The following is a 23,529-nucleotide window of genomic DNA, read 5'->3' on the forward strand; positions in this document are numbered from 1 at the left end:
TACTTGAGCATAATATGGTTTTAGACATGCTCCATTCTAAGCTATTAAATACAAAATGTATAAATGTTATCTTAAATATCAAACACAATCAAAGGCAATTTTATAGCAATTAATTTTGTGTCGCCTCCAAAGCCCCAGTTGAAAATGTCCTTGTTGTAATAAAATTCCTACGCTTCTTAACCCAGCATTTTCATTAATGAATTTAATTAGGAAGAACACTGCTGTCACTAAAGCCTTCTTCTCAATCATACCTGTGTTTATGACAAGAAAAATCTGTTGCCATGGAAATTTTAGTGTCAAAGTTGCAACTCATAAAGCTTTACTGAAGTGTAAAGTAAAAATAGGAAGTGATCTTTAGCAGAGAGAAACTTCTTCCTTAATATATTTTTAAAAACATTGCAATTATGGACAGCAGCTGGATTTTACAAGTAAACTCATTTTGCATAACCAAAAAATCATGTGAAAAGTTCGGCAAATATCTAATTTTGGAAAATCAAATAATTTAAAGTATAACTAGGGAACTCACAAAAGACAGGAGTTGCACTGGGAATCCACCTCAGTTTAATTAAACATTTACCGAGGCTCTACTATCTTATATTAAAAATTAATATATTCATAGAGTTTTCTAAAATTGGGCACCTATATAGTTTGACATTAGTTTTAAAATTGTTTTCAGCTGTCATTAAAACCCCAAATAATGGAACCAGATATGAATGACACAGTTACAGTTGTATAATGAGACCAGGATCATTACTCACATTTAATAGTTATTTACTGATAGGTGAGCCAGTAACCATACTAAGCTTGCCGGCCAACAAGATGAGGAAGGTAAACGATGTGTTTCTTTTTAATTTATGAAATATTTCATGTATACAAAAAAGTAGAAACCAATATAACAAACAGCTTAAGAAAGGAAATTGTACAAATGAAACCTCTTGGGCATTCTTACTTGACCTCATTTCCTTCCTTCATCCAAGAGGTGACCACAAACTTGAATTTGGTATTGACCATTAATTAACCTGTCTTTAAAAAGAAGTTTAGTATATATTTATACATCTATAAATATTATATATTATATCATTTTGCCTGTTTTTCAAAACTTTAAATAGTATCTCCCTATATGTATCCTTCTACATCACTTCATTTTTTTCTTTTGCTCAACCTACTTTTGATGCATATCCAGACTGATGTATATCTCTGTAATTCGTTTACAACTGCTCTGTGGTAGTCTATTACTCATTCATTTATATGTTCTATATAATATTCTACTGTATGTTACACAATTATTTATTTATCCATTATCCACCTGAGGGATAGTCAGTAGGGTTTTGTGTGTGTGTGTGTGTGTGTGTGTGTGTGTGTGCGCGGGCTGTTGTAATCTATGCATCAGTGAACATTTTTGCATAAGTTTCCTTGGGCATATAGGTGGGAGCTTCTTTCGGGGATATATCACAAGCATTTCAAATATAAGAAAATGAAAAAGAGTGGTTAAACAGTGGACTTCTGGATCCACTATTTTCTTCCCTAACTCCCAGTTAGTGGCTTGTCCAATCCTATGCACACAAAGATAATATTAACATTTAAAATAATATTTTATTTTTCTATAGATTGAAGATGTCCATGATGACATTATGTATATTTCACCTAAGTTTCCAGGCTTGTGGACACCTTGTAGATTAAAAGATACATCAACAAAAAATGATGTACCCCGTCTCAAGCCAAATGAAAGCCAAAGGACTGTAGGGCGGGCATACACACTTAGGACACCCTTGTGCTAAGGTTATAAGACCTTGCTGTGAAATGTAACAATACAGAACTATGTGCCCTTGGGCATTGTTAAAAGCCAAATTATCAGTGCACCAGGAAGTACTGGAGGAGTTCTGGGAGCCTATGCTCTGTCACTTGAGCTGCGATGGAGGGATCTGTATAATGCTGTCCAGAAGGGGAAAGAAAGGCAATGCAGACCAGAGGCAGAAGCCAAGTTCTAGTACTCTCCAAACATGTACCATTGATTCCCCCTGCAATTCAGTGAAGGAGAACAAGTCAACTAGGCTGGGGAATATGGAAAATGCCTACACGTGTACTGAACCGAGACTACTGCATTTAAGCCTTTGAATAGCTGGCAGGTGGTCAATTTCTTAAGCAATCTCTTGGAGATTGATATGGAGAAAGATATGGGGAGCGCTGGGGTTTTATTACCCATCACTTAGATGCTGGCACTGGCTCCTCTTCTCTCGCTCCCTGCTTCCCTCCCCCTCTTTCTCCTTCTCTTCTTCCCATTTTACTTTGTCTCCTGTCATTCTCTGTTATAATTAAGACAAATAGAAAACATTGCAGGTGTCTGCTATAAAACATCTGCAGGTACTGTACGTTGCATGTGAAAAAAAAATGCAGCTGCAAATTGTGTAATTTGGTCTTTAAAGAAAACCTGAAAGACATTTCCGGTAACAAATACATCTTTCATCCTGGTAGACGTTGAATATTCTTTTTGTTTGTACTTCAGCCCAGTTCATCACCGTTTTCTCACTGCCTTGCACAGAAAGTTTCAGCGCTAACCAGTGACTGTTGTCCCTATTTTAGAAGAGATGGGGGATTTCTGGAATGATGGCTTAAAATGGGGAAACCGTGACTGCCGGGTCTGGTGTAGTTTCAGACAGTGTTTCTCTCAGTCAAAACAAAACCTAAGAATGACAGCATCTGTAAGTTACTAAATGTGGGGAGAAAGTAAAAATATGCTGAAATATTATCTGCAATAGTTGGAAGGGACCTGCCTTCCCCAAAGGAAAACAATATATTGGCATGGAGAACACTGGGGACACCCCATGATTTCTTGGGTTATCCATTCAGTCTGCAAATGATTTTTAACAATCTCTTTCTAGGGTGTTCCCCACTAGGTATTCCAGTTTTAGCTTGAGGTTCAGCTATGTCTTCCTCTCCCTTGATTTTCAAATTTCCCAAAGCAGTAGAGTAGGTACAAGGGCTGGGGAAGCCAGGTTAGCAACAAAGAGCTCAAATTCTCCAGTCAGAAAGAGCTGGGATTTAGATCCTGGCTCTACCTCTGAATATGATCATTGGACAAGTTGCTGAACTGCTTGATGCTTTTGTTTCCTCATCTGTAACACAGAGCCAGTCATCCTATGTGCATCATGCTCCTAATTCTTGTGAGTCCAGAAGGAGATAATGCATATGAAGTATTTACTTATACAGTGCCTTGCATGGTAAATGTTCCAGAAAGGATAGACAACAAATACAGTGACAGTTTTTTAAGGAACTTCCTTAAAAACTAAAACTAGAGTTACCATATGATCAAGCAATCCCACTCCTGGGCATGTATCTGGAGAAATACCTAATTTGAAAAGATACATGCACCCCAATGTTCATAGCAGCACTATTTACAATAGCCAAGACATGGAAGCAACCCAAATGTCCATCGACAGATGAATGGATAAAGATGTGATATTATACACAATGGAATATTACTCAGCCATAAAAAGATTGAAATAATGCCATTTGCAGTGACATGGATGGACCTAAAGATTATCATACTAAGTGAAGAAAGTCAGACAGAGAAAGACAAATATCATACAATATCGCTTATATATAGATGCTAAAAAAATTATACAAATGAACTTATTTACAAAACAGAAATAGACTCACATAGACATAAAAAACAAACTTATGGTTACCAAAAGGGAAGAGGGGGAATAAATTAGGAATTTTGGATTACACACTACTATATAGAAAATAGATAAACAATAAGGATCTACTATAGCAAAGGGAAATAAATTCAATATCTTGTAATAACATGTAATGGAAAAGAATCTGAAAAAGATATTCTTTTATATGTATACATATATACATATATGTATATACATATATGTATGTGTATATAAATATATACATATATGTATAACTGAATCACTTTGCTATATACCTGAAACATTATAAATTCACTATACTTCAATAAAAAAATAAAATAAAACAAACAAAAAAACGATAGTGATAGTGATGGCAGTGGTGGTGGTGATACCTTTGCTTCCCCTCCTTTTAGAGCCCCATACTGTCACCTTGCCTGGGTCACATATGTACATATACACATACAAAACATACTTACATATGTACATCCACCCATCCAATTATTCATTCAACAAATATTATAGACCTTTATTAGGTGCCAAGCATCATTCTAAAGTTCTATAAAACAGTACATGTATTTGTGTTCATTAATTTTTAAATAAAGAAAAACAAAAAGCATCCAATTAGTAAAAACTTAACAGAAATGAATAATGAAAGACATGCATATACATTCTCAGGAAATGAACATTAGGTTGAAGTGAAGGGCCTTGGTTATTAGTCAGGCTGTATTTCCACACTTATGTTAAATGTGTAGTGCCTCCTGTTGTTCCTTTTGCCGCTGGTAGCTAACCTTTGCATAATAAATTAAACTTCCCTTGGGAGAAACACAAAACCCTTGAAAGCTTTCTCGATCCCAGCAGAGAAATTTATAAACCCCAGTCCCAGGCCAAAGGATTTGGAAAACTTCACCACATTAGCACCATCACTTTCTGAATGGCTTTTCTGGCTGACCCAAATTTTATTTGTTTGAGGGTATAGTCATCAGGCAAATTTTCTTTCTGAATTCAGTGGTAAATATTTTGTTCCTTTCTTTTTCACTACAACATCGTTTCCTGCTGGTCTTCTTGCCTTTGTTTCTTTCCTTCCCATTGTATACCGCATGCTCATCTTCCCTGAAAGCCAGGCTATCATTCATTTCATTCATTCATTCATTCTCTTTCACTCAATCAACACTTATCAAATGTCCACTAGCACCAGGAATGTGTCACTCTTCTCCTTAATCACCAGTAACGCTACCCTATCATATACTGAATCAAGGCCAAAGTCTTCACTCCAATTCCACCCTTAGAGTTTATCTTATTTCCATCATGACTGTCCAGATTGGTAGCAGGAGAGTCCTTTGCACATACACTATATTCATTTTCACTTTTATGCCTCTGTTCTCCAACAGCATCTTCCCTACCAGCAAATTTTCAACCATTATTACCCTTCTTATCATTAAAAGTCTTGCTCAAGACTCATTTCTTTTATGTAGTATTCTTGACAATTCTAGCTTGGTTATTCCCAGATTTGGACTTCATGGATGTGTAAATGAAAAAACAAAACAAACAAAAAAGACAAAAACAAAACAAAAACCAAAACAGGGACCAATATAAGGTTGCTAGGTTGCTACTTTTTTCTTTTATTGTAAAGTAAGTACATTTTAAAATATGGGTTACCAGCTCCTATTATCACTACTTCATAAAAGAAAGGCCATTTTCATTTTTCACAGAACTAGAATAAAGAGTTTTTACATTTGTATGGAAACACAAAAGACTCCAAATAGCCAAAGCTATCTTGAGAAAGAAAAACAGCTGGATGAATCAGGCTCCCTGACTTCAGACAATACTACAAAGCTACAGCCATCAAAACAGTATGGTACTGGCACAAAACCAGAAATATAGATCACTGGAACAGGATAGAAAGCCCAGAGATAAACTCACACACCTATGGTCACCTAATCTATGACATAGGAGGCAAGAATATACAATGGAGGAAAGACAGTTTCTTCAGTAAGTGGTGCTGGGAAAACTGGAGAGCAACATGTAAAAGAATGAAATTAGAACATTCTCTAAAATCATACACAAAAATAAACTCAAAATGGATTAAAGACCTAAATGTAAAACCAGATATTATAAAACTACTAGAGGAAAACATAGGCAGAACACTCTTTGACATAAACTGTAGTAATATCTTTTTGGATCTGTCTCCTAGAGTAATGGAAATAAACCAAAAATAAACAAATGGGACCTAGTGAAACTTAAAAGCTTTTGCACAGCAAAGAAAACCATAAACAAAACAAAAAGACAACATCCAGAATGGGAGAAAATATTTGCAAATGATACAACTGACAAGGAATCAATCTCCAAAATATACAAACAGCTCATACAGTTCAATAACAAAAAAACAAATAACCCAATCGAAAAATGGGCAGAACATCTAAAAAGACATTTCTCCAAAGAAGATATACAGATGGCCAAAAGGCACATGAAAAGATGCTCCACATCACTAATTATTGGAAATGCAAATCAAAACTACAATAAGGTAGTATTGGTGATTGGTATCACACCAATCAGAATGGCCAACAAAAAAAGTCTCCAAATAATAAATGCTGGAGAGGATGTGGAGAAAAAGGAACCCTCTACACTGTTGGTGGGAATGTAAATTGGTACAGCCACTATGGAGAACAGTATGGAGGTTCCTTAAAAAACTAAAATAGAGCAACCATATCATCCTGCAATCCCACTCCTGGGCATATATCAGGAGAAAAACATAATTCAAAAATATACAAGCACCCCAATGTTCATAGCAGCACTAGTTATTGTACAATAGGCAAGACAGGAAAGCAACCTAAGTGTCCATCAACAGATGAATAAAGAAGATGTGGTATACACACACACACACACACACAATGGAATATTACTCAGCCTTAAAAAATTAAATAATGCCACTTGCAGCAACATGGATGGATCTAGCAATTATCATACTAAGTGAAGTAAGCCAAAGACAAATATCATATATCACTTATATGTGGAATCTAAAAAATTATACAAACGAACTTATTTACAAAACACAAATAGACTCAGACATAGAAAACAAACTTATGGTTACTAAAGGGGAAAGTGAGGGGGGGATAAGTTAGGATTTGGGGACTGACATATACATACTACTATATAAAACAGATAACCAACAAGGACTTAACTCATACAGCACAGGGAACTCTACTCAATATCTTGTAATAACCTATAATACAAGGGAATGTAAAAAAAAGAATATATATATTTATATATATATATATATATATATGTATAACTGAAAACTAACAAAACACAGTAAATCAACTGTATTTCAATAAAAATTTTAAAAAAGAAAGGCCATTTTAACCCAAATAGGAAGAAGAAAATCCATAATCTTAGAATAAAGAGCAGTTCGTTAAACACATTTAACTTTATAAAAAACATATTTATGTTTCCTTATTTTTTTCATTTTTTCATGAATATCCATTCATGAGGCAGCATGTAGGAAGCACTCACATACAGCATTCTTTTTTTTTTTTTTTTTTTTTTTGCTGTACGCGGGCCTCTCACTGCTGTGGCCTCTCCCGTTGCGGAGCACAGGCTCCGGACACACAGGCTCCGCGGCCATGGCTCGCGGGCCCAGCCGCTCCGCGGCACGTGGGATCTTCCGGGATCGGGGCACGAACCCGTGTCCCCTGCATCGGCAGGCGGACTCTCAACCACTGCGCCACCATGGAAGCCCATACAGCATTCTTTAATGCTAAACAAAGTGGGTCAGAAATGCATGATCTTCTTCCAATTTGGCAGGGAAATGACAACTCTTAGCAAGATGATTATTACTACTTCAGGTACTAAGTACCTTTTAATCATACAACTTAAATTAATCCTCACAGCAATCCTATTAATGTTCCCATTCTACAGGTAAGGAAAGGAAGGCTTAAAGAATTTGTTACTTTCTCAAAGTAGCAGAACTAGCAAGTGGTGAAGTTACTATTCAAATTCATGTCTATATAGTTCCATAGCCCATGTTCTAAAACTTTATGCAATGCTATCTCTCAGAAGTGCAAAATATGAAAGGTCTAATTCACTGTAGATTTCTTCCTAAGGCACACAGACAAATTCCAAAATTGACTGAACACTTCGAGTTGACTCGAAGTTTATCCAGAATTTTTCAACCTTGGCACAGATATTTTGAGCCAGATGATTCTTGGCTGTGGGGGGTTCTTCTGGACATTGCAGGATACTTCGCAGCATCCCTGGCTTCTACCCACTAGATGCCGGTTGTACTGCCTTCGCAGTTATAATAATCAAAAATATCTTTGGACACTACCAAATGTCACCTGAGGGGCAAAACTGCCCCTAGTCAAGAACCACTGGTTTAATTCAGTCTTGCTGTATGGACGCATCTAAAGACCTAAACATTATACAAAAGTGGGAATCGTTGTACTGTGCACAAACATATTTTCTATGAGTAGCTCTGTAAGATAGTTTTAATAAGCAACAGCATTGTCATTTAATTCAAATACCATTTAAAACCTTACTCAAAATGATGTTTTTTTAAAGAAATTTAGCTTATGAAAGAAAACAATTTTATTTTGCTTATTATAAGAGGATAGTTCCAAAAATTTATTTCAAACAAGAAAAGCAGTAACAATTAAATCCTTTATAAGGTTACCATGTAAAGGATGTTCAGGGAATAATCGACACCATCCAGTTGAAAAGGCTTCCTTCTGATACGATACAACCACTAGCAAGATCAAAAAGTCTCTCAAGACTGAACATAGATGGCAGCGAGATATCAAATGGGACCTGAGAAAAAGCATAAAAGTGTTCATGAAATGCATTGTTCCAAACTGTTGACTGAAGTAACGTTCTCAAATACCACTTCCATGTAATAATTTTGTGTGAAAGATTTTTAACTCTTGCGTAAGGTAAAGACACAAACTTTCACATCTCTACCCTGCTGAAATGTCACATATATCATTTTCTATCCTATGAAGATTAATATCTATGAGTCTATAAAAACAGCCTACAGATTCATATCTGTAAATCTATAAAAATGAGCCTACAAAACAGCAGACACTCATATAAATATGGACCATTCGTATTTATATAATCATTGTATATGATTGTTTAAGTGTAGGAATTTTGGCCCAGTTACTAATGAACCATTTTCCTCCATAACACATTGCCCAGTTGACAAATCTCCCTCCCTCATTTTGAGCTTAAATCCTGACATGGTGAAGCAAAAATTATGTTTGGAGCTCACTCTTTCTGAAAGAAACACCTAGTTACCATGCTGAGGACTAGTGCAGCCAAAGTCATCTGAGCAGCCTGAAAGATGGAAAATAAAGACTACCTTTGGGGCCATAGCACTGGTTATTTGAGTGGGAGAAGGGCAAGAAGGAGAGAACATGAAGGAAAGGAAATAAATGTTTACTGGGGACGCATTTCACGCAGACTTAGATACTTTTGAAGATGTATGAGAAACATCACGGAGGATGGTCACAATGAATTAGATCCTTGGGGCCCTGAATCCTGGTAAGAAACTAGAGGACAAGTTTTTCTAATGTCTTGTCTGCTTGTTAAATGAAACTTGTATTCTCAAGAAAACATAACGAACTTAAAAGTAGAGGCTGATTTTCATTTCTTATTCTTCATTTTATTGGATTAAAAAATGATCAAAGTATTCCAATGCTTTCTATAACTTCAGATAATAAAGAGGTGAAAAATTAATAATATCCTCCTTTTTTACTCAATCCTGAAGTAATCAGTGTTAGCAGTTTAAAGAATATCTTTCCAAAATTTTAAAAATCCTCATACAAATGTATAATTATGTGGGGTTTTTTCTTTTCCTTTTTTACTTTACTTTTTTTTGAAATAGGATAACTAGATTTCCATTATTTGCTTTTACAATTACCAATATGTAAGAGAAATCCCACCTTAACCAATTCAGGGAGGCAGAATAACCACATGGAGGTTAAAAGTGTACATTCTGGAGTAAGACTGCTTGGTTCACTCAGACCTCACCATATACCAGCTATGTGAGGCTGAGTAAACTATTTGATCTGTTTAAATTTTAATTTCCTAATTTCACTACCCCAGTCCTTGGAAAACACAAATATGCTTTCTGTCTCTGTGTATATGCCTGTTCTGGATATTTCATAAAAATGGAACCATACAGTATATGACCTTTTATGTCTGGCTTCTTTAACTTAACATGATATTTTGGAGGTTCATCCACATTGCTATGTGTATCAATACTTTGTTCCTTTTTATGACTAATGCTCCATTTTATGAATACACCACATTTTGTTTATCCATTCATATGTTGATGGACATTTGTGCTGTTTCCACCTTTTGACCATTGTTAAGTGTTACTGTTAAATACAAGTTCTGTTTGAACATCTGATTTCAATTTGAGGAGGTCCATATCTAGGAATGAAATTACTGAATCACATGGTAATTCTATGTAAGTTATTGAAGAACCACCAAACTGTTTTACTCTATGTTTTACATAGAGGCTGCAACATTTTACATTCCCACTATTAATGTATGATGGATCTAATTTTTTCACATCCTCTCCAACATGTATTTTCTTTTTCACTGTACAAGTTTCAGGTGTATAGCATTATAACTTGATGTCTGTATATACCACAAAGTGATCACCATCACAACTCTAGTTGCCATCACCACCATAAAGGTGACCCCCCTTGCCTATTTTGCCCACTCCCCAATCCCTCCCCCCTCTGGTAACCACTAATCTATTCTCCGTATCTATGAGTTTGTTTTCATTTTATTTTGTTTGTTCACTCGTTTTGTTTTTAGATTCCACATATGAATGAAATCATACAGTATTTGTCTCTCTCCATCTGACTTATTTCACTTAGCATAATAACCTCAAGATCCATCCATGTTGTCACAAATGGCAGGATTTCATTCTTTTTTATGGCTGAGTAATATTTCATTGTATTTACACCACATCTTCTTTTATCTATTCATCTATCAATGGATATTTAGGTTGTTACCATATGAACACAGGAGTATATGTATTTTTTCAAATTAGTGTTTTCATGTTCTTTGGATAAATACCTAAAAGTGGAATAGTTGGGTCATATGGCAGTTCTATTCTCAATTTTTTGAGGAATCTCCACACTGTTTTCCAGAGTGGCTACAGCAATTTATAGTCACACCAATGGTGTACAAAGGTTCCCTATCTCCATATCTTCTCCAACATTTGTTACTTCTTGTCTTTTCGATAATAGTCATTCTAACAGGTATGAGGTGATATCTCATTATGGCTTTGATTTGCATTTTCCTAATAATTAGCGATGCTGAACATAGTTTCATGTGACTGTTAGCCATCTCTGTGTCTTCTTTGAAAAAATGTCTATTCAGATCCCCTGCCCATTTTTTTAGGTTGTTTGTGGGGTTTTTGTTTGTTTGTTTTTGTTGAATTGTATGAGTTCTTCATATATTTTGGATATTAACCGCTTACTTAATATATGATTTGCAAATATCTCCTTCCACTCAGTGTGCTAACTTTTCATTCTGATAATGGTTTCCTTCACTGGGCAGAAGCTTTTAGTCTGATGTAGTCCTGCCTGTTTATTTTTGCTTTTGTTTCCCCTACCTTTGGAGCCAGATCCACAAAAACATTGCTAAGATTGATGTTAATGAATTTACTATCTATGTTTTCTTCTAGGAAGTTTATGTTTTCAGGTCTTACATTCAAGTTTTCTATCCATTTTGAGTTAATTTTTTCAATTCCATATTTCAAAACTTAACTTTTTTATTGAGCACTTTAAAAAAATTATAGTTGATTTACAATGTTTCAGGTATACAGCAAAGTGATTCAGCTATACATACATTTATCTATCTATAATTTTTCAGATTTTTTTCTTTTTTTAATTGAAGTATAGTTAATTTACAATGTTGTGTTGTTTCCATTGTACAGCAAAGTGATTCAGTTATACATATGTATATATTCTTTTTCAGATTCTTTTCCATTATAACTTATTACAAGGCACTGAATATAGTTCCCTGTGCCATACACAAGTTCCTTGTTGTTTATCTATATAATAAGTATGTAACTATTAATCCTAAACTCCTAATTTATTTCCCCTCAACCCTCCCCCCATCTCCTTTGGTAACCATAAGCTTGTTTTCTATGTCTGTGAGCCTATTTTTGTAAATAACTTCATTTGTATCATTTTTCTAGATTCCACATATAAGTGATATCATATGATATTTGTCTTTCTCTGACTTACTTCACTTAATGTGATAATCTCTAGATCCATTCAGGTTGCTGCAAATGGCATTATTTCATTCTTTTTTTATGGCTGAATAATATTCCATTGTATATATTATACATGTCTTGGGTATCATAGATAGTACTGCTATGAACATTGGGGTGCATGGATCTTTTCGAATTAGAGTTTTCTCCAGATATAGTTTTTGATTGGGTTGTTTTTTTTTTGGTATTGAACTGTATAAGTTGTTTGTATATTTTGGAAATTAATCCCTTGTCAGTTGTATCGTTTGCAAATATTTTCTCCCATTCTGTAGGTTGTCTTTTCATGCTGTTTATGGTTTCCTTTGCTGTGCAAAAGCTTTTAAGTTTAATTAGGTCTCATTTGTTTATTTTTGTCTTTGTTTCCATTACTCTAGGAGGAGAATCCAAAACTGTATTGCTGTGATTTATGTCAAAGAGTGTTCTGCCTATGTTTTCCTCTAGGAGATGTATAGCATCCAGTCTTACATTTAGGTCTTTGATCCATTTTGGGCATACTTTTGTATATGGATGTTAGAGAATGTTATACTTTTACTATTTTATTTGTTGCTATCCAGTTTTCCCAGCACCACTTATTGAAGAGACTTTCTTTTCTCCATTGTATATTCTTGCCTCCTTTGTTGTAGATCAATTGACCATAAGTATGTGGGTTTATTTCTGGGCTGTCTATCCTGTTCCATTCATCCATGTGTCTGGTTTTTGTGCTAGTACCATACTGTTTCAATTACTGTAGCTTTGTAGTATAGTCTGAAGTAGGGGGCCCAATTCCTCCAGCTCCATTCTTCTTTCTCAAGATTGCTTTGGCTATTTGGGGTCTTTTGTGTTTCCATACAGATTTTAAAACTTTTTGTTCTAGTTCTGTGAAAAATGCCATTGGTAATTTGATAGGGATTGCATTGAATCTGTAGATTGTCTTGGGTAGTATGGTCATTTTAAAAATATTGATTCTTCCAATCCAAGAACATGGTATATCTTTCCATCTGTTTGTGTCATCTTCAGTTTCTTTCATCAGCATCTTACAGTTTTTGCTATACAGGTCTTTTGCCTCCTTAGGTCGGTGTAGTCCCAGGCATTTTATTCTTCTTGATGTAACGGTAAGTGGGATTGTTTTCTTAATTTCTCTTTCTGATATTTTGTTCTTAGTGTATAGAAATGCAACAGATTTCTGTATATTAATTTTGTATCCTACAACTGAATTCATTGATGAGCTCTAAGAGTTTTCTGGTGGCATCTTTAGGATTTTCTATGTATACTATCATGTCATCTGCAAACAGTATTACTTTTTTCTTTCCAATTTGGATTCTTTTTATTTGTTTTTCTTCCCTGATTGCTGTGGCTAGGACTTCCAAAACTATTTTAAATAAAAGTGTCAAGATTGGGCATCCTTGTCTTGTTCCTGATCTTAGAGGAAATTCTTTCAGCTTTTCAACATTTTGAGTTAATTTTTCTGTATGGTGTACTATAGTGGTCTAATTTCATTCTTTTGCATGTGGCTGTCCAGTTTTCCCAACATCATTTATTGAAGAGACTATTCTTTCTCCATTGTATGTTCTGAGCTCCTTTGTTGTAAATTAATTCTCCATATATGTCTGGGTTTATTTCTGGGCTCTCAATTCTGTTCCATTGATCTATGTGTCTGTTTTTGTGCTAGTACCATACTGTTTTTATTAATATAGTTTTGTAGCGTAGTTTGAAATCAGGAAGTGTGATACCTACAACTTTGTTCTTCTTTCTCAGGATTGTTTAGGGTCTTCTGTGGTTCCATACAATTTTAGTATTCTTTGTTCTATTTCTGTGAAATATGCCATTGGAATTTTGATAGGGATCGAACTGAATTTGTAAATTGCTTTGGGTAATATGGTCATTTTAACAATATTAGTTCTTCCAATCCATGAACACATAATATCTTTCCATTTATTTGTGTCTTCTTCAATTCTTTCACCAGCATCTTATAATTTACAGTGTACAAGTCTTTCACCTCCTCGGTTAAATTTTTTTCCCATGGGCTCTGTGGCACTTTGGACACTTTTCCAGCTTCAGCTTTTGGAAATTTTATGGAAGGTTCTGGGTCTTCCATAGGGACCTTCTCAAGAAAAGTTAGGTTCCAGGTGAAATTACTGAATTTCTTTCTTTGTCATTTAACAGAGATAACATTGGCAATCACGTAATTACTGAGAAGTCTTGTTTGTGTTTAGAAAATAGCTTTGAGTCCATATTGTCCAGGATAAGGTACCAGAGAATCTTGGTTCCTTTTCCTGGATTAGGAAACACTTTGTAGAAAGAAAGGAAAAAATACCTTGGTAGGTAGCAGATTGTAATTTAGTTCAAGCAGGTTATGGTTCAAGGAGCAATATTAAAGAAATGATGATGATTTTGCCTGCCTAGAGAGGATAAAAGTCTGAAACAGTACACGGAAGGGAAAGGAAGTTAATCAAGGTGGGGCACACTGAAGGGATTCATTAAAATCTGGCCTGGACTTGAACTTGTTTGGGGGAGTTATGAAAGCCATTGGAAAGTTAAAGGTTTTTTTTGCCAATGCTATACTTTATATGAGTTTCTGCATGAAAACTAGATTTTATCATAATGAAAGATTTTATTACTTCTGCTCCTTTGTTCTATTTTCCTTGATTGAAACAAAAATCATATTGTATTCAAAGTATCTATGCTTTTTCTTAAGCCACTGAGTTTTTATTGAGCACCTACTTTGAGACGTCTTTTTGCTTCTCTCAGCCCAGTGTCATTTGTCTTTTCATTGATTCTAAGTGTTAATGACCAAGAAAAAAGGGAGAAAGCCAAATAACCACTAATCAATTAGATTTGCCTAATCTTGTAATTGGTAAGCAGGATATAAAAAATTGCAAGCTTTGTGAAACGATTGGATTTAACTTTGTGTCCTTTCAAGAACCTTAAAATACAGAGTCACAGCCATTAAAAGAAAAAACAATAGCTTCAAGGTAGGAAAGCAAATACTGTTTTTTTTTTGTTGTTGTTGTTCAACCACAAATATTTATTGAGCACCTACTATATGTCAGTCACTATGTCAATCATGCTAAGCACCATGTGAGCCTCAATTTTCTCATTGGCAAAATGAAAAATTGTGCTTCTCAATAGAGAAACAATGGGCATCTTGGGCAGGACAATTCTTTGTGCAAGTCTGTCCCCTGCCCTCTAAACGACATGAACTCTACCTTGTAATTGGTTCAATCCAATGACGCCCCCACACATTTCCAAAGGGCCCCTAGGGGCCATTTCCACCCTGGATGGAGAATCCCAGGCCTACCCTCTATGATTTCAGGAGCCAGGGAAAGTGGAGAAGCCCTGTAACTGGCAGATTTAGGATGATGCCGAGTCGCAAGAAGAGCAGGTTCTGGACCATGTTTCCAGGGAACTGAGCCAGACAGTGGCCCCAGGGTGACGTCAATATCCTAGGGGCTCTTGGTTTTGGCTCCTGAGTCAGAACTCCTACTCCCTATATGCAGCCACGATACAGTCCAGGAACTTCAGGTTTCCATTCCCAGCTGCGCCTGGGGTTCATTCTGAAGAAGATGAAGCAGAATGAGCGGGAGCTGCAACTGCTCATGCTGTATCCTCCTAGATGCTGGAGCCGTGAGGGTAGCAGAGGGGGCCCCGTCCAGCTGGCAGTGCCAGGCACCCCCTACCAGGCACTGGATGTGCGGCTGGCCGGCCCGTACCAACAGCAAATACTGTTTTTATCTAGCATTCTCATATATATCTTTTTCTACCATGTTTTCTATCTCTTCTTTATATATCACCTGAGTCTTTGAAGTTAGTGATTTATTGGATTTTTTTTTTGGACTGGGGAAAAATCATGCATTCCAAAGTAGAAAGGATAATACAATACTAACTTACTTAAGAGCTGATATCATGAATGACTGGTGACCCATCTAATAAAAGTTCCAGATGAGAGGGAACTAGATGTATTTAGTTTCACTATACTTTACATGATCGAGAGAATCCCAATACCAACAATGTTATTCTCCACAATCTAACAGAAACAGCACCTAACCCTTAGGAAGGTGAGAAGGGCTTATATACAACTCTATCAGACCACAGGAAATTTCACACTTTGCTGCAAACAAGATTATCTTTTTCATCACTCTAATTTTTGTATTAATAAAACTTTAAATATAGCAGAAAAGAAGTTTTCTTAAACATAATATGAGATCAAAGGGTCATATTGGTAAGGTGGTAGAAATCTTCTAAATTAAAATTTAAAGAAATAACATTATTATAAAGACATTTTGCAGAGAACAAGAAAATTAGAAATTAAAGACAGGATTATGGCTGAGAAAGCATATGTTCAGGAAATTGGTTCAACTGTTGTACTGCCTAAGAATAGACTCTATTCTTCTTAAATCATCAACCCCATCACCATCACTGTCACTGACACTCTACAACCACTGAGCCCTGGCTATGCATGGCATTTCCTTGAGCTCTTGAGCAGAGTTCACCTTTTAATAAAGGACAATACCTGCTCAGATATATTGTCCCACATGGTCAGGAAACCAAAGGTTTCAGTCCAGCCAAAGACATTTCAGCAACATAAGGAGCCCTGTCTCCATTTTCACATCTAAGTAGATGCCAAAAATGTTTTGAACAATGGAACAATGGCCTCTTTGTTGAAACACATGAAGAGCACCTCCATGAGAGGAGATACATTGAGGGAGACTACATTCCCTGGGATACATGTTTAAAAATCAATTTTACGTGATGTTCATACTTTACAGTTTGGTACAAGAGAAAATCTATATTTGGTCTTTGTCCCAGTTTCTTGGCATAGAGGTCCTAAATCCCTTGGAAATTTTCTTTTGTATGTTAATAAGATGACTAAGGTGGGGAAAGGTGCCTAGATAGCTTCAGGATGGGGTTGGTCACCAGGAAAACCAACCATGTGATTAGAGGGTTAAACTTTCAGCCCAGTGCCCCCGACCTTCAGGGAGGGGAGAGGAACTGGACACTGAGTTCAGTCACCAACGGCCAATGACGGAATCAATCATGCCTCCGTAATGAAACTTCCACAAAAACCCCGTAATGACACATTTCGAGGAACTTCTTGGTTGGTAAACAAATTGATGTACTGGGAGGGTGACGCACCTGGAGAGGGCATGGAGACTCTGTTCCTCCCAACCCCCATATCTTGCCCTATGCATCTTTTCTATTTGGCTATTCCTCAGTTGTATCCTTTATAATAAACTGGTAATCATAAGTGAAGTGTTATCCTGAGTTCTGTGAGTCTTTATAGCAACTTATTGAACCTTAGGGGGCAGCATGGGAACTCCTGAATCTGCAGTCTGCTGGGACAGAAGTGTGGGTAGCCTGGGCACCTCATTTAAAGCTGGCATCTGAAGTGGGGGCATTCTTGGATTTAGCCCTTAATCTGTGGGAGTCTGTGCTAACTCTGGGTAGTAGCATCAGACTGGATTGAATTGTTGGGCACCCAGTTGGTGTCAGAGAACTGTAGAATCGGCTGGTATCAGGAAAAACCCCACAAGAGTCGTATCTGGTATTATGTAGATTAGGGCAGTGCCCAGCTAGTGAATGTCTCTGGGGCCTTTGGGGCTTTCTCCTGCCCTCCTCCTCCTCTTCCCTTGCATCCCTTCTGCACACATTGCCCTTCATACCCTACCCCAGGCTGAGCCAAGGCACTACGTGATGAAAACTGATAGAGCTGGCAGTGGTATCTCCATTGTGGGTATATGCTTTGTATAGGGAACTATTTAACAAAACAATCTTTTAAGATCAAAAGAGACCATTAAGAAAAAAGTAAAAGTTTAGGCTGTGCGTATCCAGGCTTATTCTGATGCTCAAGAGTCTAAGTCCCAGAGAAAAGAGCCTTTGAAACCCTGTTGTGCAGAAAGAACAGCTGCTCTCTCACTCCAGGAAAGTCTGTCACCATATAAAAAACTAATAAAGGGTCTCAAACAGGGCAAATCCCCTTTAAAATATCAAAAGCTCTAATCAGAACAGGAAGCGGAGTTATAAAACCAACAAGGAAGTGCATAAGGCATAAAGGCTAGATCCAACTTTTCGGCTGATGGTTCAGTGCTTATAATCAGAGGTTGGGGGAAGAATTAAAGGAAAAGTGTTCTTGGGTAGATGACTGAACAGAAACGCTTACAGTCAATGTGTTGTAAAACTGAGTGTGTATTCCTCACTCTCTGTGGAGATGGGAGCATAAATTCTGATATAGTTCTATGCGTGATGACACTGTTCTTTACATCATTGCCTTTATTTGCATAAAATGGTTTTAAAGCTTTACCAAGTCCTTGTTTTTTTACTCTGGGAAAAAACGTTTCTCTGAAAAAGGAAGCCTGTATTTATTGAGGATTGGATATGGGCTCGAATCTTTGTTTTACAGACTTTATATCATTGTAAATTAACTGTTAAAACAGAGGTCAAAGGAAACTGTGATTGAACTGTGGGGTCACACTGTAGAAGGTATTTTTAATCATGAGTGGGTGACATGTGTATGATGTTTTCCCCTTACTTCTACATTAGAAAATAAACTTTCAACCAGAAAGTGTGTTTCCAAGTTCCTTTAGAACTCTTCTAATTCCAGTAAATAAGGATTAATGGAGCACTCTTATGTATTCATCACCAGTCAGGGATCTTCATTTTTTATTATTATTTTTAACTCATTGTTGCAGTTCAGGTTCCTGGGAAGCAGACCCTGAGATGGAACTTAGCTTTCAGGAAGTTTATCAGGGCATACCCTTGGGATCAACACCCGTGGGGAAAGGGAAGAAAGCAGGATTAGGCAGAGGGAGAAGACAGGCTGCAATGCAGACACAACAAACCCCCTGCCAACCCCATGGGGAGCTTTGAAGCTGGAGTGGCCCTTCAGAGTTGTCCCAACTTTTGTGGGGAGGGGGTCAGGTCACTGCACACCCATATCAGCAGGTAATTAGATACAGATACCCCCCCAACTCACCCCTGCCCCAAAAGGCCATGTCCATTAGACAGGGGCAGTTCCTGGAGAGGGTTGAGAGCTGAGGGCTGCTGGTCAGCACATTCCCAGAGCTGGGGAAATAAGTTCTTCGGTCCAGAAGGGGAGCTCTTAGTGGCTCAGTGAAGGGGCCACCCAGGCGTAAATATTTAATTCAGTGGTTAACAATAGAACCATTAAACAAATGGCAATATGGCAAAACGCATACTAGTATATAACCAATACAAGCTAACGGGAGATTTAAAGTACTGAGAATTTTTATACCAAATTTCTAGAGGCTTCTTTTCTGGGTCATGTTAAAACAAACTTAATACCTTTCCAGTATCATTTCTATTAATCACATTATTTGATTACCCTTAGGAACATTTCCCCCTCTAGAGTATGAGGAAGAGAATTAGAAACTAAGGAGTAGGAAGAAGATTCAGAAATATCTTCCTTCAAATAATATCCCTCCCCATACACTTAAATATGAAGAAATTCAATAATTTCTCCTGAAGCCTAACTTTTCTTGAGAATTCCCTATGGAAGCCCTAGAACCTTACATAAAATTTTTTCCAAAAGCGGAAGCTGGAAATGTGTCCAGGGGCCCACAGTGCCCATGGAAGGAGCAAGAGACTGGAGTCAGGTGGGTGTGGGAGGAGAGGCTGCATGCAGCAGGGGCGTTTCGTGGTGGATGGGCATGGTAGGGGGAGTTCAAGGGCAACTGGGCAGTAAGGCAGAGGCAGTGCAGCAGAGTAGTTAGAAACGTGATCTGAGGAGCCAGTCTGCCTGGGTGTAAATCCCGGCTCCGACATTAACTAGCTAAGGGACCTTGGGCAAGCCACTTAAATATCTCACATGTAAAAGAAGGATTTTTTTTTACAGACATCTAAACAGAAACAGAAACCTAAAGTCACATGCTGAACTTCAGAGTGTATGTGTGGATTGATGTCCTGCTGCTGCTGTAACAAATGTAAGACAAACGTAGTGGCGTACAACACACGCTTGTTCTCTTACAGTTCCAGAGGTAAGAAATCTGAATTCAGTTTGGCTGGGCTAAAGTCAAGGTGTCCGCAGGGCTGGTTCCTTCTGGGGACTCTCAGCAAAGAATCTGTTTCTTTGCCTATTTTAGCATCTAGAGGCCACCTGTTTTCCTTGGTTTATAGCCCCTTTTCCATCCTCAAAGCACATCTCTCCAATCTTCACCTCCATCATCATGTTGCCTTCTCCTCTTCTGCTGTCAAGTCTCCCTCTGCCTCCCTTTTTTCACAAGGATACTTGTGACTGCATTTAAGGCCCGCCTGAATAATCCAGGATAATCTCTCCCATCTCAATATCCTTAGCTTAATCATGTCTAAAGAGTCCCTTTGGTCATATAAGGTTAACAGGTTCTGGGGATTAGGATGTGGACATCTCTGGGGGGCCATGAGTCAGCCTACCACAATGTGTGATTAAATGAGATGGCTTAGTTCATAAGAATATCATATTTCTATCCTATCTTCTCAACAGAGTTTTGGTAATTGAAGTTATTGAATTAGTTCTGTGGAAAAAATTCGTGGCATTCCTGCAGATGCCTGCTGTGCCAGAAGTTACTAGAGGTCACTGAAGTACATACTTGTTCCTCTATGGTTCTCTACATCCTTGCACATCAGGGCAAGGCCAATAGGATATGGGCAGAAATTATATGATAGCCATTCCATGCTGGCTCTTAGAAATGGTCACCCTAATTTATTGCCTAAACTGGGAGACTGTTGAGAATAAAAGGAGAGTATATTAACCATCACACCAAATCAACAGGTATGCGCTGTGACTGCTGCAGGCAAACCTGTATCTATAGTCACCCAACTTAAAAACATCCTACGAAATCCGCTAGCCCTCTTCTCCTCCGACTTGGAGGCCGTGTAGCCCAGACAGCATAGTTACAAGTTGAAGGGGAGTTGCGTACCCCTCATTGGACTTTTATGAGAAATAAGCAAACCTTTATTGCCACTGAGGTTTGGGGTTTATTTGTTAGCACAGCATAGCCTAAGCTATCCTGGCTCAAACAGCTACGCTCTAGCAAGCTTGTTCTCCCCTTGCTGTATTTCTCAATAGGGGACATTCCATCAGAGTAAGGGTTGGACTCCACTTAAAGGTCAGGTCATTGACTCTCAGCAGCAAAGTTACAGGAAGAAATGCTCTAACTGGGTACAAATACTGAAGCTGGGTTTCCTCCTGAACGGCTGTGACTGATCTGCCTGTGGGCTTTTGACCTGAGATACTGAAATGAAAACTCCAGAGTTTGAACAATACTTGGCATTTCTTGATGCTTTTTCATGAAGGAGCTCAGCGAGCTTAACATCTGGCAACTCTAAACAGGGGGCTCTTTTTCAGAGCAAAGGCTTACAAAGAATGTGAACTGAAGTTTGCGTTTTGTTCCTGGGGCTTTGTTGGTTAGAGTGAAAGGCTGAGGGGCTTTGTTAGTCAGCAGCTCCCACTGCAGCAGAAACTAGAGCGCAGACCCATGAGCACGATGCGTAAGGAAACACTGCTCACGCTGACTCCTTTGTTCCCATCTGTTTACATCGCAAGCATCTGCAAACTATTCTTACAATGTGGCTAACACTGACCGGCAATTTTTGATAGGAAGTCTAACAGAGCTTGCAATTTACAAAGCAATTTCACATAAAGTACTTCTTTTAACGCTTTTTAGTATTTCTAACTTGAGCAATCAGCCTTTGTCTGTCAATATCCGTAAGAAGATGTGGAGAAGGGGGCAAGGAAGGAGGAGAAGGATGGAGAGGAGGAGGAAAGCGAGGAAGAGGGGTGAATCAGGCAGAGTGGGATCCACCCCTGCGCCTCAGTGAACCTTTACCCCACACTATGTGCCAGGTACCACAACAGCCACTTTTGAGCTAATGATTATTCTGTGGCCAAAGTAAAATATTCAATGTTCGTAAGGATTTTTTGGTCCATCAAAAGCGTGATTTAATGGTTCTCCAGGGAATTAAGCTGAGCAAAAAAATACCAATCCCCAAAGGTTACATACTGTATGGTTCCTTCAATATAACATTCTTGAAATGATACAATTATAGAAATGGAGAATAGATTAATAATTGTCAAGGGTCAGGGACAGAGGTGGGGTGTGAGAGGTGGGGGTGGCTATAAAAGGAGAACAGGAGGAGTCCTTGTAGTGATGAAATTGTTCTGTACCCCGACTTTATTAATGTCATTATCCTCGTAATGACACTGTACTACAGTTCTACATTATATTATATTATTATAATATATTATATTATTATTTCTTAAAATTGCACGTGAGCCTAACATGATCTCAAAACAGAAAGTTTAATTTAAAAAGGATGATTGAAAAATAATATTAAGACTACATCTATTAAATGTCCTTTTACTCTTTTGAAAATTAGCAAACATTCAGATAGGCCAAAAGCCACCAATGCAGAGAGTTATGAATGATCAAATGAAGAAATGAATCATTCCTCATTATTTTAAGGCAGGGAAAAATAAAGATGGCCATAATGTATTGGATGCTTACCCATGGCGTTGACAGGCACTATATCAGATGTGTCACATACTGTTTCTAATGCAATCCTCCATGAGGAGAAGCTATCACCAATGTACAGATAAGGAGCTGAAGCAGAGAAGGAAAAGTGAGTAGCTCACGGTCACACCATCAATAGATGGTGGAACCAAGAATCAAATCATGTTTTGATCTGCTGAGATACGTTGCTTCCGAGACCTTCAACAGCATGTTATTGACCTGAGGTCTTTAAGGACTAATGACTTGTCCACAAGAGCAACACTGGGGCTCCAGCGTGTGCCGAGCGCTCTTCCCACCGTGCTGTGCTCTCACAGGTGGTTGAGAAAAGAACTTAATGGTACCAGCTACTTGAGATACAGGAGAAATAAGGGCAAAAATCTCGAATGGCTGGTGTCCAAAGTATTAACAAAGAAAATGGGTAAATTTACACCAGTTTCTCTTTTGTGGATTTATTTAAATATAAAGAACATTGGTCTGGAGAATTTCAAAAGGCTTGTCAACTGACTGAGAAATATGAGGCCAAAATCAACATCCTCCTAAAATGAATTATAATGCCATTGTTAAGGGTCCAGATTTTTAATCAAGACAAAAACGTTTCGCAAAATGCATGAAGTGAATGAAACTAAGCACTTGACTCAGTTTTCAGCAAGATAGAAAGCAATGTACAGATTTGCTAATAATACCCCTGCCTCTCACTTCCTTTGAAGTTATACAAAGTGACTAAACTTCGGGAAATTGTCCCCTTGATTCTGAAATACAGCTGTACCCAGAATGAAGCCAGGCTTGCTTTCTCAAGCATTGCACACATTTCTTGCCACTTTTACAGTAAATACACAATATCGGGTTCATGACTATATTTTGGTTTAAATTATATCCAAGGATCATTATACCCCCCAAATAGCACGTCTAACAATAGTGGGACCAGTGCTTTGAGTGCAGAGAACACAAAAGCTCTCAGTTCCTGGATGAACGAGAGCTATTTCACCTTGACACTGTTGCTGGCAAATCTCCGAGAGATGAGCATTTTGAAAACGCTATAAACAGCTTAGCCTTTTCTTAGCATTCTGAAGAGCACATTAATAGCCTAGCCTTTTCTTAAGGGCTTTCTTTCTCCCTTAGC

At 37.6% G+C, this 23,529-nt stretch overlaps 1 protein-coding gene across 2 annotated transcripts in view; it reads right to left on the reverse strand.

Moving 5' to 3' along the window:
- Positions 1–8,321: 8,321 nt before the first annotated feature.
- CFAP54 (cilia and flagella associated protein 54) overlaps positions 8,322–23,529 on the reverse strand; it is a 310,560-nt gene continuing 295,352 nt past the window's right edge. For both annotated transcript variants that reach the window (XM_060113374.1, XM_060113373.1), the window contains one exon: positions 8,322–8,441. In XM_060113374.1, the coding sequence (XP_059969357.1) occupies positions 8,322–8,441 (120 nt within the window). The remainder of the gene's footprint in view (positions 8,442–23,529) is intronic.

Source organism: Mesoplodon densirostris, chromosome 11, assembly GCF_025265405.1.
Source record: "Mesoplodon densirostris isolate mMesDen1 chromosome 11, mMesDen1 primary haplotype, whole genome shotgun sequence".
Taxonomy (NCBI): domain Eukaryota; kingdom Metazoa; phylum Chordata; class Mammalia; order Artiodactyla; family Ziphiidae; genus Mesoplodon; species Mesoplodon densirostris.